At 38.1% G+C, this 15,646-nt stretch overlaps 1 protein-coding gene across 1 annotated transcript; it reads left to right on the top strand.

Moving 5' to 3' along the window:
* Positions 1 to 984: 984 nt before the first annotated feature.
* Positions 985 to 2,359, top strand: fabp4a (fatty acid binding protein 4a). Its single transcript, XM_055054112.1, has 4 exons — positions 985 to 1,116; positions 1,200 to 1,375; positions 1,596 to 1,697; positions 2,121 to 2,359. Exons 1-4 carry the CDS (start codon positions 1,044 to 1,046, stop codon positions 2,169 to 2,171), a joined length of 402 nt encoding a protein of 133 aa, XP_054910087.1. The 5' UTR covers positions 985 to 1,043; the 3' UTR covers positions 2,172 to 2,359.
* Positions 2,360 to 15,646: the final 13,287 nt, after the last annotated feature.

The raw sequence follows: 15,646 nt of genomic DNA, 5'->3' as shown, positions 1-15,646 counted from the left end.
TGTGACTCATTTTGTAAGTTATATAGAATTGCTTAGCACTCGTCGTGAAGTTTGTTTTAACTCAGTACCTCAGATATACTGTTTTGTAAAAGCGACAAACCAATCAGTTAAAATTGTTTTGAGTAACAAAGCTAACATTTTGTTAAGACACAGCTGGACTTTTATAAAATTAACCAAAATAAATAAAAGCAGTCCAAGAGAAACTAACGCAACTATCATAAGCGAGACATAAATATAAGATCAGGTCAACCATTTTCAATAGATTTTTAATATGTTTGCCTTTCATTTGCATGAATGTTCATCCGTTTGCCATTTCATCCACTTGGCTGTCCATCCACTGATGAATTAAACAACAATGAATAACATTTGCCCTGGTGGCGACTTTCACTTCCCACTAAACTTTTCAAACTCATCTTTTTGCTTCTCAATGCGAGAGCTGCTCGCTCACTCCCATTCGTCACCTGCACCTTGTTTTGTTTGATTTCTCCACATCTGTTTTCTGGTGGTCAGTATTGGCCTAATGTGAGTGAGCAGGTATTATTCCTCACTTTAAGATTCTCACGTTATGGGCTCTAGTTTGAACTCACTTCAAATTTAACTTGAATTCATGCTGCAGCATTAAATTATTGCACTGTTGAATTCCTCCAGATTGATTTATATATATATATATATATATATATGTAAATATTCAGATCCTTCTGAGACAGAGTCAAACACAGAACAAACAAAAATAAAATGTTAAAAACCGGATTATTGTAAAAAAAAAAACCCCCAAAAAAACAAAAACTGATTTAATAAGTGAAAGGTTAGGATTATCGGAGGCGGGACTTAAATTATTGAAATATCTGACTTGTGTTGTGACATAGAGGGATGCGATTGGCTTCACGTGCGTTTACGAGAGAGAGAGAGAGAGGGAGAGAGAGAGAGAAAGAGAGAGAGAGAGAGAGAGAAAAGGCGAGCTGGCCCTTTAAAAGCACTTACTGCACGGACCAGAGAAAGTTTACCATTCATTCTGGAGGACAATCGCACCAAAGACCGCGACAATGGTTGACCAGTTTGTGGGAACGTGGAAGATGATTTCCAGCGAGAACTTCGATGACTACATGAAGGCACTGGGTGAGCCCTTTATTAAGTGAAGCAAAGTGGGTTCTCTCTGAATCCCCCTCTCCTCCTTCACATTTCTCCTAACCGTGCTGCAGGTGTGGGCTTCGCCACCCGGCAGGTGGGGAACCGAACCAAACCCAACTTTGTGATGAGCGTGGACGACCAGGGCATGATCTGCATGAAATCCCAGAGCGCCTTCAAAACGACCGAGGTCAAATTCAAGCTGAACGAGCCTTTCGACGAGACGACGGCTGATGACCGGAAAACGAGGGTTGGTTTGTTTGGGTCTTAACGATTTCAACGTTTGGATGTGGAAGGGGTCACAACTTGCAGCTTTTGTCTTTCCTTAAATTTTTATTTTGTATAAATAAAAATTTATACAAAAAAAAAAAAAAAAAAAAAAATATATATATATATATATATATATATATATATAATTTTTATTTTTTTAACTCAATGCTGGAGTTTAAGTGTTCTTCTCCCTCCTGCAGACTGTGGTCAGTCTGGACAACGGTAAGCTCATTCAGAAACAGAGTTGGGATGGTAAAGAAACCAACATCGAAAGGGAGATCTCTGATGGCAAACTCGTGGCGGTAAGTGTGTGTGTTTTCTTTTTTTGAAGCCAATGAAGACCTGCCTTAATACTGCAAACTGCATGGTGTAGAGAAATGATGTCAAATGACTGGAGTTGAGATGGGATTGCTTTTTATATTCTTGGATGATGTGGAAGAACTGAGGGGTCCCTTTTGGAAGTCTTGAGTCACTGAATCTTTAATGCTTTATTTTCTGTTTCCATGTATATTGCGGGCGGGTTTAGCTCAGCTTTTCATTTAGTATTTAACAAGCCCTTATTTTTTTTCTTAAATGCTGAAATGAGAAATTTTTACCACACAATCAGCACAGCAATAGAAATTTGTACTAAGTCTTGTTTTCCCTCACTCTCTTCCTTGGCATCACCTTCTGCATGGCTTTCTAAAGACTCGCTCCAAATAACCTCATCTGCGTTCTCTCCACAGAAATGCATAATGGGAGATGTTGTGGCTGTGAGGACGTACGTGAAGGAGTGACGATGCTGGATGACCGGCTCAGTTCCATGAGCATGCTCCCAAACTGAAATGGCATGTTCTGCTGTCTGTACAATTGTTGCCAAAGTTTGCTTTTTGTATCTTGTTGCCCTCATCTTGATGCCTCCATGGGGTTTTGTTTGAAACTCTTGTGGGGCATTTTGTGAATAAAAGCTTGAGAATTTGTCAAAGGTCTTTTTGTCATTGAATCTTAATCAGGGTCATGTTCAAATATAATTTTTCTGGCTTCCAGATTTATCTAATGACCTGGCTTAAAGTCCAAAGGCAGTGTTTCCACATGCTCAAGGCTTAAGAAACGTTCTAATTTTTCTTTATTTTTTTATTCCCCTCCATTGGTCCTTTAAAGGTCAAAACTTTGAGCCATCCTGAATGGATGCCAGGGAATGTGAACTCATTTTAGATGGGGCGAAGGGGAAAGTTCTTTTTTTTTTTTTTTTTTTTTGAGGCTGAACATTTCCCATTGCTCATTTACTGGCAGCTGTATGGTGCACTAGAGCATTCTGGGTATCCTTCCCTCTCTTGTTTGGAAGTGGCGACAGCCACTTTCCCATGACAGGAAAGGCAAGCCGATGGTACTGATTGAACCTGACGACTAAAACAGCTGAACCTGGACTTGTGGGCCAGCACTCATTTTGGACTATAGACTTTACAGCTGTGGAAGACATGCAATGTTTGACCTTCTGGGAAAGAGGCCAAGTGAACTGGGATGTAACAATTTGGCAAAGGTCAATGTGCTGAAGTTGGTTTACTAAACCCCTGTTTTCCACTCAAAACATTTTATTTCAGGTTAATTATCTTTCCTTGGTTCACAATGATGCAAGTTCATTAACTCTATTGATGTTGCATCCTGCAATTTTCCATTTTCTGTTTTATGAATTTCATCACTGAGGAGAGAGGGAAATTGTTTGGGCATTTAAGGATGGGAGGTTTTTGTCTGGATGAGGTTTTACTAATGAATATACATAAAAACTCCAAACTTCACAGCAAATACTTTAAACTACCCAAATAGGTCTAGAAATTGAGAAAAAAATGTCTCTTAAATCAGATTTTTCTTTCTAGATATGCTAATGATTTAGACATAATGTCTAATCAATGTTTTCATTCATAAATAAAAAAATGAATTCGACAAATTTTTCAATCTAACTCGAGATGCATTTTATGTGTTTTAAAACAAAACAAATGTGGGGGGGAAAAAAACCTGAGCAAAGCTGTTATCTCTTAATTCATTTAAAAATACAGTCCAAAAGGATTTCACTTAATTTTATGCTGCATAGATTTTTCTTGCAGCAGAAAATTTGTATTTCAAAACTCTAGTTAAGAAGTTGTAACCCTTGTATCTCTTCTATTGTGGAGATAGAATAGATTGTCTTAGGTCAAAGGATGTCAATGTGTTGAAATGGCTCAAAGTCTAGACCTAAATTCAATTGAGAATCTGTAGCAGGACTTGAAAAGGAAGTTCACCGACCGGTCCTTCACAACACTTGAACTTCTTTTTAAAATAAACGAGCAAAAATTTCAGTCTCTAGATGTAAGATGGTAACAGAGATCTTTGCCAAACAAGCTGGAGCTGTATTTGTAGCTAAATGTGCAAAAAGTTTAAAATTCATGTATCATTTTTCTTTTTTTTCTTTTGAAATGAAAAATCTATAGGAGATCCATGAGATTAATGTATTTTTTTTTTCTAACCATTTTTTGAGATATAAATGTGACATTGTGCCGTTGCTCACTCCAAGGGACTTTTCTAACTTCCTCCCTGTGCAACAAGAAGCTCTGTTGTTTTGAATGTAATGACCAACAAATACTGCACAGAGTTAAACAGTAGAATCTGGACAAACAAAACCCAAGCATGGAAATAACGTAAGACTCCAGTTTTAGAATGTGAAAGGCATATCATGTTATGCAATGATTTCATTTCTTTTCATAGTTATTTTTCCTCCAGCCTGATATGATTCTTTAATGGTGCCATCCCATAATTACAACTCTCCTAACCCTACTGCTGACCAGCTGCATGTTCTGCATGCCCTTTGTTGTTCATTGCTTTACATGTCAGAAAACGGATTGAGTAGTTTGCCTTCCCAGTGGACCAGTTTAAGAAGGTAACTCCTTTAACTAATATTATCTCTAAAGGTTCAAGAATAATGGATCGTAATCTTTTATTCTCTGCTTTTATCTTGATTTGATTGCTGTTCATGAGGTAAGAGTTGTTCTGTGTGCACAATCTGAAAGCCCAAAGGCACATCTGCTATGTATTGACTTACAGGTGCACTGCTTGAAAGTCAACAAGGCGTCCCTGTGTCTCTGTTTGGACAACTGCGGGGGAGCAGGGCGGATCTCCACCTCGAAGTCTGTTTTTCCCAGACATCTTCCACCGCTGTTAACAAGGCTTTTCCCAATCAGCTGGAGGCAGGCAGCGTTCGAAAACATTCATTCTTCATTAAAGTGCAAGAGTCGAGCAACACAACACAGAAACACATTACTGAAATGGAAGATGAAGGATGAGAGATGAACGCTTCCCCCAAGTCATGTCAGCAAACGTGGGGAACAAAAAGTGTTCTGGTCAGATAAAGCCAAAACCTTTTGGCTTTTATGTAAAACAAAACTGGGAAACATGGTGGAGGCAAATTCATGCTCTGGGGATGCTTTTCTTCATAAGGGACAGAAAAGCTGCTCATAGCTAATAGGAAGATGAATGTGACCCTCAACAAACTTCTTTGTTGAGGGTGTAACCCTTGTATCTCTTCTATTGTGGAGATAGAATAGATTGTCTTAGGTCAAAGGATGTCAATGTGTTAAAATGGCTCAAAGTCTAGACCTAAATTCAATTGAGAATCTGTAGCAGGACTTGAAAAGGAAGTTCACCGACCGGTCCTTCACAACACTTGAACTTCTTTTTAAAATAAACGAGCAAAAATTTCAGTCTCTAGATGTAAGATGGTAACAGAGATCTTTGCCAAACAAGCTGGAGCTGTATTTGTAGCTAAATGTGCAAAAAGTTTAAAATTCATGTATCATTTTTCTTTTTTTTTCTTTTTATACAATCATCAACAACCTTTGGTTGGTCTGATGCATAAAATCCCATTAAAATACATAGAAAGTTGTAGCTGCAATGCGAAAAAAAAATTGGGAAAAATCTGTTTGGAGAACCTTGCGTGTATTTTTTGTGAAGCTCTGTAAACACAGCCTAACGGGACTAGTATGGAGCTTCTCCAACTCTTAATTTTGGCCTCTGACATGTAGAACTAATTAAAACCTAAAGATCTCAAGTAAACAGGCGTATGTTCTCACGCCTGATGGGACGTTGCATCTGGCTGACACCGGGTTTGCTTTGTGTCATGAGAAAGACAGCAGGTCTGGGACTTCAGAGGAATTAACTCATATCCTTTGCATAACATCTGGAAAGCTCCACTTGAGTTTCAGTGTTGACACCCTTCCTCTGCTTGTCCTCAATCTAAACTCAGCCTTACACAAACACCTTTTAAGTTCAAGCGCTCCAACAAGGCTATAAATCTGTAACATACCCATAGAGCCTCAAGTCTGCGACCTACACGTTGTGTTCGACAATAAGTGGATCTTAACAGCTTGAATACAGTCAATATGGTTTGTTACTGAGAATGAGTGGCATGTCTTATCAAAACATTTCTCGACTTTATCCTCAGAAGTGAATTTCTGGAGGGTGCTTTGTTGGTTTAAAGGAGAGACAAAATCAGGGTCAAAAGGTTCCTGTTTGATCACAAGCAACATTCAAGATAGTGAAGTCAGTTGGCAAAGATAAGTATAAAAAGCAAAAGATCCACTACTTTTGTTGTGTGGCTTTGATGTTGGATTGAGGAAATAACCACTGAATAAACAACTTTTTTACATGATTTTTGTCTCTCAGATGTGGTGAAATCTGCCTTGGAGATAACAACTTTTCTTGGCGAGAAACTCTCACTGCTCTTGACTTTAGTTACCCTAATGAAATCTTATTTGCACTTGACAGCACAAATTCATTTTCATTTGTCATTTTTCAACATTCATCACGAGGCAATTCTCATGCAGTGCAGTTGGCTGTGAGGTTAACTTCTGAAAAGATTTCCTAAGACTTTCCCCTAGTGCCTCGATATTCACTAAAAATGCATTAGTTTCGTCTTGGCTTCTCTCTGCACAAAAAAATAGGCTCCTGGGATGATCTGAGATCTGTCTCCAGAGAAACCAAACAGCAGAAATGAGCTATGTGTGTGGAGGCCCCACGGAACCGTGGGGGAGCCTGGCTGCCGTGCAACAAGATTTCCCCTAAAAGATCCCCGCAATTTAGGCATACCGAAGGCTGAATTCAGATTTCATCAGCTAGTGCCTGAGCATTTTGCAAGCTGTGCCCTGTGGCTGTACTCGGAATTTCCCTCTGCATCGACTCACTGAAAATCTGTGAAATTGGTCAAAGTTGTGAAGCTGCAGTGATGTGATTTTTTTTTTTTTTTTTTTACTATTGCCTAAAAGCATGAAGATTAGCAGTTTGAGTAATGTCTAACTAGATTAATTTTACACTCTCTGCTCTTAGGAGTTTGCACCAACAGAGTAAAGAATGTCTAACACTAACATCTGACATTTTTAGAATAAAGTTGTGCATTTTGTATTTTAAAAGATATACGTACATCTTGATGCATTAAAATGGACCAAAATACTGGAGAAATTATTATTATGTATATTATTATATATATACAACAGTGCTCAAAGATGACTTTTGCTAGAGTTTTAAGAAAGTTTGTATCATGTGACCTCTAAAGTCATTCCATCTTTTTGCACACAGAGATCCAGAATGGGAAATGTCGTGGCAGTGAGGACCTTTGAAAAAGAGGAATGAAAGTGCTCCAGGATGAGAAGCCCAGCTGGATTTATCGGTCTATTCCTAGAATGACATGTTGTGTGCCCTTGTGCTTTATTTCCGACCTTCTACCAACTTGAAACACTGATGTGTTTTGTTTGGAACCTCTGTGGCTCTGATTATATACAATGAACTAAATGAATGAAAAATAAACGACATGCAAGGATATTTGAGGCTGTTGTTTGATTTGAGTTTATTTGATGTGTCCTTTATTAATTTCAGACAAAGGCAGATACATTGAATGACTTGTCAGGTGTGGTGGTGTGATGACTTGTGCTATTGTCTGAAAGCAAAAAGAAATTGTTAGTCATTTTTAAATTGTTTGCATGTTCTGTGTGCATTTGCACTTTTTCATCAGGTAATTGCATTCATTTCTATCTTACACTTCAGCCACATCCTTATTCTTAACAGAATGCTTGGAAATTGACTTTGTTTGTTATAAAAGATTATTTGTTACCTGCAAAGTTTGCGATATAGCAAAATAAAGCAGAGATTTTGCATGAACTTCAGAAAGTGTTGTGGTCCTCAGGCTGCTACAGCGACTCTTTGTTTAGGTTTAAAATGATAATCTAACAAATGTTGTTATGGCAGTTGTCCAAAGAAGGCAGCAAACAGAGTCAGCCTAAAATATTACATCCAAAGGATTCTGTAGGGCAAATGAGGAAGAGCTTTTATTTTGCTTTAGAGAGCACCACAAAGATTGGCTGTTTTTCCAGTCATCCCTGCAGGAGTTCCTGTCAAAGTTTGGTGTAGAATGAGGCCCCTGTATGTGATTGTAAAGCCTGCAGGAAGGAGGGTGGAAAATCTTTAAAGTGAGACCATGTGAGCAAGCTTCTACACAATGGTATTCCCCTGTGAGCAGAACAAATGAAACTCTGCATGGACAAACATGAGCACCTGATTGAACTTTTGTCTTTGGTAGATGTTGCCCCCAGAATTGGCTAAAGAAATAAATACGTAAGGTAAATGAGGTTAAAAAAAATTTGCCTTTAGGTGTCATAATATTTGATATATTCTCTCCCCCCGCCTCTCTATTAACAGAAACCATGTGCAGCAGAAATACAAATGACCTTTATTGTCTCACAGTGGGGAAATTTGGGTGTTCCAGCAGCAATTTACAGGTAAATGGAAGCATGGATAGTCAAACTGAGGTAAAAAAAAAAATAAAATAAAAGAAAAAAAATAAGAAAACAGAAATATAAGAATAAGAGCGTCTACAGTAAGGACAAATTTATAACATAAGAAATGTAATACTGTTGAGTTGAATGGCAAAACAAAGTGCAATAATTGTATTTGATGTGATCTTTATTATTAAAGGACTGGTAATAAAAGAAAGAAAACAGAGAAAACCAATTTTTTAAAGGTGTTTTTGTCTGTGCCTGATGTCAAAGTTGATTGGAGTTAACATTGTAAAAAGCGTCTGATTGATGTTTATCTCAGACTTTTTTTCGATTCACTGGTGTAAATCTGAAAAAAAAAACAAACAAAAAAAACGCAACAACCAAAAACTAAACAATAAAAGAAACTCTGCACCGCATGTAGAACGGTTTATTTTACAACCACAGGATGTTGAGTTTCAACAAATCTTGTTTCAAGAAAAAAAATAACAAATGAGTGCAGTTCACTTGGCCAACAGCGTGTTTGCTTTAGTTCTAAAGCAAATATTTGCTTCTTTCAAACAGGTTGTTGCAAAAACAAAAATAATACAATATAATAAATAAAAATACCATGCCTTAGCATCAAAATTTTGTTGATAGGAATGATATCAGCTTCCTGGGTTCTTGACTATGTTGGATAACCCAAAGAAGAGCCACAACCGCTACATTCAAATGTGACAGCAGACACCACAGCCAAGGTTTACCCTGTTTCACCACACAGTAAAGCAAACTGTCTGCCGTCCTATCTTGGTGGAAACAAACCAGTGAGATTTTTAAGACTTTCACAGGATGGCGCAGCGCAGAACAAAGATGTTGTTGTGGTGTCTGTGCCTTAAGTATGCAGTCACAGACAAACACAGACATGCTGACCTTCCGCTGCAGGTGGTAAGGAGCTGAGAGGTTTTGATACTCAAAAGGCCAGACCAGGATTTTTGTCTGCCAGGTTCTTATGGCTCACATATAAATATATATTTTCTCAAAAACAAGTCCTTTTGCTGCAGGAAATGTTGGGGGACATTAGAAAATACTCTGTCGAAAACATTATTTCTGCACAAATAAACTATTCTTTTTCTCAAGAATAGTTTTTTTTGTTTGGGTATGTTTTCAAAAATGGTGGATAAAATATGCAAATACAAGCAGATTACCACATTTCAAAACAGGCAGGCAGACATATAGAAAATGAGAGTTCTTTAACATCATGTTTCTTCTGTTTTAATTCAACCATACTGGAACGTTTTTGAGTATGATTAGCCAATCCAAAACCGTTTTTTTAACCCGAGGGTAGATTTTCTGCTATGCTTTGAATCATCGTCCTGCTGAACTGCAGCTCGTAAGGTCACAAACTGATGACCATGAATTTTCCTTCAGTATTTTCTGCTGAATTTGAAAGCAGACTTGATGTTCAAGTCTCTTAGTTTCTGAAGCAGCAAAGCAGCCCAGATCATGCCACTACCACCACCATGTGGTAGTATGTAAGATGTTCTCCTTTGCTTTGCCCCGAGTAAGAATCTCATTGAACCTAAAAGTATTTTTTTGCGAGGGAAAGTGTGCAAAACATCTGCAAATGACAACTAAACAAATTCAACTTCTACAGTGGTGTTTACAAGTTGTGATAGTTTCCCAATAGAGATAATATTATTACAGACTACATTTCGGTCAAATTGTCTCTTTTAGTTTGAAATTTTCAATTTGCAAACTAACACCCCCTCCCCTCCATCACACACACACACACACATATATATTCTTGAACTAAAAGTAAAACTTGTTATATAACTAACATCGAAAGACAAATTTTTATAAGAGTTGTGTAGACCTCTGACAATCTGTACTCTGGTCATCTGTATACACCACCCAGTAACTGCTTTTACTTGGACAAAGGACTCAGGGTTTGTACGTTTTAAGGAAACTTCAATTAAAAAATAAACAACAATGGGCCATCAGGAAAGTTGGCTTGATGGACGTTTTGCGACGTGCTGAAGGCAGCAGACACTTCCCGACAATGCACCGGAGAGATAACCTCGGCCTCCGATAGCAGGGAGGGAAACGGAAGCCATTAGTCACAGGCTGACCTTTCTCCAAGCTGCATGTAGACGGGACTCTCAACAGTCAAAACCCAAACAGCAAGGTTTTCTTCAACCTTCTGGGAAGAGTGAATAAACTTCAAGAATCTTGTTCAGAAAACATTAAACTTTTGTTTCTTTTTACAGCTTATGTGGTAACATAATATATTTTTACACAAAATAAAATGGAAAAATCCCCCTTCTATTAGATACTGTTTTCATTTACGCTTAGGCTCAAGATGAATAGTTGAAATCAGTGAGTATTTTCAGGGCTGGCCAAAGACTACATGAGGCCTCAAGGACAGTTTAATGTTGGGCCCCTCCTTCTATTTAGAACATAATCATCACAAAACAACAACAGATTTCAACACAGATTTGTTGAAATCTGGGAGAGGGGGGCTAAGTTTAATTGAAAATCTACCAAAAACTATTGGTTGTGAATTGCAGAGAAGTTTTATATATATATATATATATATATATATAAGAAACTGAGCACAAGCATAAAGAAAAGATTAAACTCGTAGCATCAGACTGTGACTAACCTAAGACAAGAGTCAAATAACAAAGGATGTTCTTTTCACTTTTACTTGAGTGAAGTTCCAAGGTGAAGATTTGGAGAAGTGGTAGGTGAGGATTCCTAAAATATGCATGAATGAGTCAAAACAACTCTCCTGGAAGGTTTTTTAATGAGGCAATTACATTATACCTTAATATAAAGCTCTAAAAGTTGATTACGCATAATACCCTCACACCCATATTTAAAGGATTAAATCTTCTTTTAGTACAAAAAAAGAAGCTAAAAACTTGTCAAAGGACAAATACATTTTCACCGTACTGCGTTAGGTTTGCATTTACTGTAAGAAGCGTTTTGAAGTCTCAGTTGTCATGACCGGTGAGATCTTGCTCTTTAATCTAACCTGTTCTAAGTTGTGTCAGGTGGACTCCCTGATGAGACGCTGGTTCTCAATCGTCCACCACTTGTCTGAGGAGCTCCGTTTAAAAGCACACAAAGAAACCAGAGCTTGTTTCTGATATCTGAGTCGCATCCAGAGGCCTTTGGGTTCACAGCTGTTTGAGATAACGTCAGTGTGAATCTCAGCGTGACAGAATCACGCTGCCTTCCTTCCAGTGCATGCACAGCTGCGCACCGACAAAAACCAGCACCTTGTGCAGATCAGCTTTTTCCCCCCCCCCGCCCCTTCAGTTGGACTTCACGATTTAATCGGCGTGAAATACAAAACACAGAGTTAAAAAGGAGGATTTAACAGGCAGCGACAGGAAGCTGCCTGTTAAAGGGATGATGAAAGGGACGATAGCTGAAGTGAAGGTGAGATTGCGAAGTTGCTTTTGAAACACAGCTAAGATGGGGTGAAGCAAACAGGGCACACGGACAGGAAGAGGAGGGTTGGTCACTGTTACACCAGCAAACATCCTTACCTAAATGTGCTAACAGCAGGGAGAGGTGCAGTGGCTTTAAAGGTCAAGGAAATGCAGAGAATTAGGTAAGGATGGGGTGTGTTTAAAAAGAAAAAAAAAACCTTTGCTTGGATCAAAAGCTTGCCAACAAGCAGCAGTGCTCTCATTTGTCCCCTTGGGTGTTCCTGTCAAAGCTCAGGGAGGCAGAAATCATTCAGTTAATTGGCTCTCGGAGTTACATATATAAGACCAATCAGGGATACTTTAGGCTGAGAGAAGCACAGACTTCCCTTTGCTGCCTCAGCAAGCAAAGGCGTTTCTTCCCTTTAGCACACAACTTTCATCTTTTAGTACAAAATCTTACTTATATTAACACTGTTTTAACAATTCAGCGACACTTTAAACTACAGTAAAGGACAACTGTGAGAGAATGAGAGGCTCTTTGATCTCTGCATGACAGCAGTGAATTAAAGAGGGTAATCCCATTTCAAACTGCAAGAGCAGTCTCAAACTACGCAAAACACGAGGCCCCCTCATGGAGCGTGACCGGCGAGCCACACATGAATCATGTGACTTCTCCCCTCCTCCACCCGCTCACAAGACAGGATGTGAGCTCTCCCAAGTTTTCTGGACGTCCGATGGCTGTTATGTTCGTTTCTTTAACCTGCGACCCACTGCACACATTCTGAGTAGGCTGCATCAGCACGCTTTAACCTTTGTGTGGAATAACATTTTAAGTAGTGGACAGCTCACAAATTAGGCAGCGTGGCTGTATGAAAACTCTGCAGGAAGCGAAGGGCCTGTTCCTCTCGGATGTTTGGCAGGCTTTTAATCTGTTTCTGACAAACCGTGATTCACTTGTCGAGCTTTGAGAGCAAATCGGTTTTGACAAAAAGGGATGTTCTGCTTTCTATTGAGCTTTCAAGTAGAATATTTGCTGCAACAAACAGAAACAGTGATTATTTTTACTCTCAGAGCTCTCATGGTAAAAAGTATATACATATTTTTGAATTGTGATCTTCTTAAAGGAGCCAACCCCGCCCTATGTAAAAATCTTGTATTTTTTGTCTCTTATAATTTCTAAATATTGTTTGGATTTCCTTTTTTAATTTAATCTAAAAATTTCAATAAACATAAAGTAAAAAAAAAAATCTTATCCCCATAATTGAAAATGTAAACTTTTCTGGAAGCTGAATTCAATTACACTTGCTACATCTAATCAGAAATCAAAAAATCACATATATAGAACCAGTCAGACTACACTAAGTGGGTCAAAAGATTTTAAAAAGCAGTACGTCATTCCACCCACTTGAAAAAATCAACAAGTACGAAACAGACCCACCGAAATATCAATGTGGACAGGGTTACGAAGCCATTTCTGAGGCTTCTGGGATTCCAGTGACGCAGAATGAGATTCCTGATGCTCAAATGGAGAAAACATCGGAGAGTGAGAAACCTTCCCAGGAGAGGCCAGCCTGTCACATATTCCAAGAATGTATCATCAACTCATCCAAGAGGTCACAAAGGAACGTCGAACAACATTTAACACACTGCAGGCCCACTGTTTTAGGAGTCAACAGTGTTCAGGAGTCAACAGTGAGAAAGAAACTGGGAAGAGTCCGACATAAAATCTACTGGCCAAAATGACCACAAAGGACTTTTTCACATTTTCCCAAGTCTTTTGGGGAAATGTGTGGACGAATCAAAAGAAGATCTCTTTGGAAGATGTACCTCAGAAAGAAGATTCACCAAGTGTGACAAAAAAAATAAAAAAAGAGAAATAATCTGTACATAGGCAAAGACTTTCCTCCCTTATCTCTGAGTCTTCTTTAAAGACACACACATATGGCTATTATGCTGCATATGTCTTTGGAGATTTTTAGTTATATTGAGAGTATTATTGACTTGGATTTCTTCACGCCTAAAGCAATTTTTTTCTTATTCAGTGACCTTGTTCCGTCAGCAGAATACTTCCTGTTCAGACACAGCAACCTGTTTCACAGAAACCTTATCAGCAACGTGTCCTTTCTACATCAGTAAATGCATTCCTCACTTTTTAGCACTCATTAGACTCAACAGTGAGCACAAGCACACAAAAAGGGAGATTTATATGACGAGAGAGAGAGACCAGTGTATTTTGTAATTTTCTGTTGTTTTATACTTCATTTCTGGCAAGAACATTTGTGTATTATTTCAAAAATTTATCAGTTTTCAAGGGTTCATTTTTGACTTTTGTAAGAGATTTAAGGATTTTTCTGGCAACTATTAAATTACTTTCCCCCAACAATGGCTAATAATAAATCATTTAAGAAAAAAAAAAACAAACAAACAAACAAACAAAAAAAAAAAAAACAAGAAATGTTGGGGTAGGTTGATATTAGCAGCCGGACTCAATCTATTGTTATGTGCTTTTACGTTAATTCAACAAAAATCAAAAAGAAAAATAATATTATAACAGATATAGTTTTATATACACTCATCACACACACACACGCTTCAATTCCACCAGATTTTGGGTTTTCTATGCAGGTCAGTTTCTGCCAGACACAGCTTTTATTTGGACCTGATTAGTTTTGGGCACAGTCATCGCATGGCCTCTGTTGGCCGGGATAACGCTCATTGGTGTCCGCATCACTGGACCTATTCAGGAGGGTCGGCACAATCGCGTAGGACTGGCAGACATAACGCCTAACCCAAAGTGTGCGGCCAGCCCAGTCAGCAAATGCAATGCCCCCTCAACACACCCCTGTCTCCTGTTTTAATCGTAGTTAGGTGGAGGGGCTGAGACATGAGAAGAGAAAAGAAAAGAATCGGATAAGAGATAGAGGGGACCAGTTCGAGAGAGGAAAAGGAAAAAAAGACAGAGTGGGGAGGTTAGAAAAAGACATATTGCCCTGCCAGTCAACTCTTGCACAGTTTTGAAATTGACCCCAGTGACCTGTGTGCCAAATGACCGATTAGTCACTGCTTTTACATATTTGGGATTCCAGCATGCTTGTGAACATATATCCAACCAGTCTAATTAACTCTAAAAAACTAGAATAAAAATTGTTTTATAAATACAGGCAGACAAAAAGCAAACTTGGCTTAGTTCGTACTTTACTAAGCTTAAAGTACGAACAATAATTGGTTATAGATTGTAAATATGAGAAGACAGGAGACACATTGCACTTATAGTAGCTAAGAGTGCTATTTAGCTAAACAGTCCTCTGTTGCCCTCTTGTGGTGTAACCAGTTTAGCTCAGGGCATTTTCCCATCTTGCAGATAGTTCATAAAAGACGAGTGATATGAAACTCCATAAAAATGATGGGACTTGTTTTGTAAACTGATAAAAACAGAGTTGTTCTGAATTGTAAAACATGCAGGATTAGATAGATAGATAGATAGATAGATAGATAGATAGATAGATAGATAGATAGATAGATAGATAGATAGATAGATAGATAGATAGATAGATAGATAGATAGATAGATAGATAGATAGATAGATAGATAGATAGATAGATAGATAGATAGATAGATAGATAGATAGATAGATAGATAGATAGATAGATAGATAGATAGATAGATAGATAGATAGATAGATAGATACATAGATAGATACATAGATAGATACATAGATAGATACATAGATAGTATACAGTACTAAACATGGCTAATAAGAAAGAGAAATAGCTAATACCTTATTTAAGATAATAACTTAAGGTAAAAGGCTGATGCGCAAGCCAGAGCCCTAACCTGAGAAAAAAAGATAATGCAGGCAAATATTATTGCACCGCCTTTGGCGGTATTTTAGTCTTTAAAATACCAGAATTTGCACTGCTTTATATTTTTGTCTCTCTGATTACGTCATTGTAAATATTAAATCCGATGTTATGATCAGTTACTTAGTTTTTGAATAGACTTTTTGTCTTGTTTAGTCTAACTGAAAGTCGTTGAAGCGGTGCTGTAAAACTGCAGCGC

The sequence above is a fragment of the Poeciliopsis prolifica genome, unplaced genomic scaffold, assembly GCF_027474105.1.
Source record: "Poeciliopsis prolifica strain line A6 unplaced genomic scaffold, Auburn_PproV2 SCAFFOLD038, whole genome shotgun sequence".
NCBI lineage: Eukaryota > Metazoa > Chordata > Actinopteri > Cyprinodontiformes > Poeciliidae > Poeciliopsis > Poeciliopsis prolifica.
This window is presented reverse-complemented; position numbering and strand designations above follow the sequence as displayed.

What these genes read in the sequence shown, in the direction of transcription:
- fabp4a (XM_055054112.1), top strand. Translation starts at nt 1,044, where the DNA reads ATGGTTGACCAGTTTGTGGGAACGTGGAAGATGATTTCCAGCGAGAAC. An exon ending in CTGATGACCGGAAAACGAGG is followed by an intron (nt 1,376 to 1,595) that starts GTTGGTTTGTTT and finishes TCCCTCCTGCAG; the next exon opens with ACTGTGGTCAGTCTGGACAA. An exon ending in CTGATGGCAAACTCGTGGCG is followed by an intron (nt 1,698 to 2,120) that starts GTAAGTGTGTGT and finishes TTCTCTCCACAG; the next exon opens with AAATGCATAATGGGAGATGT.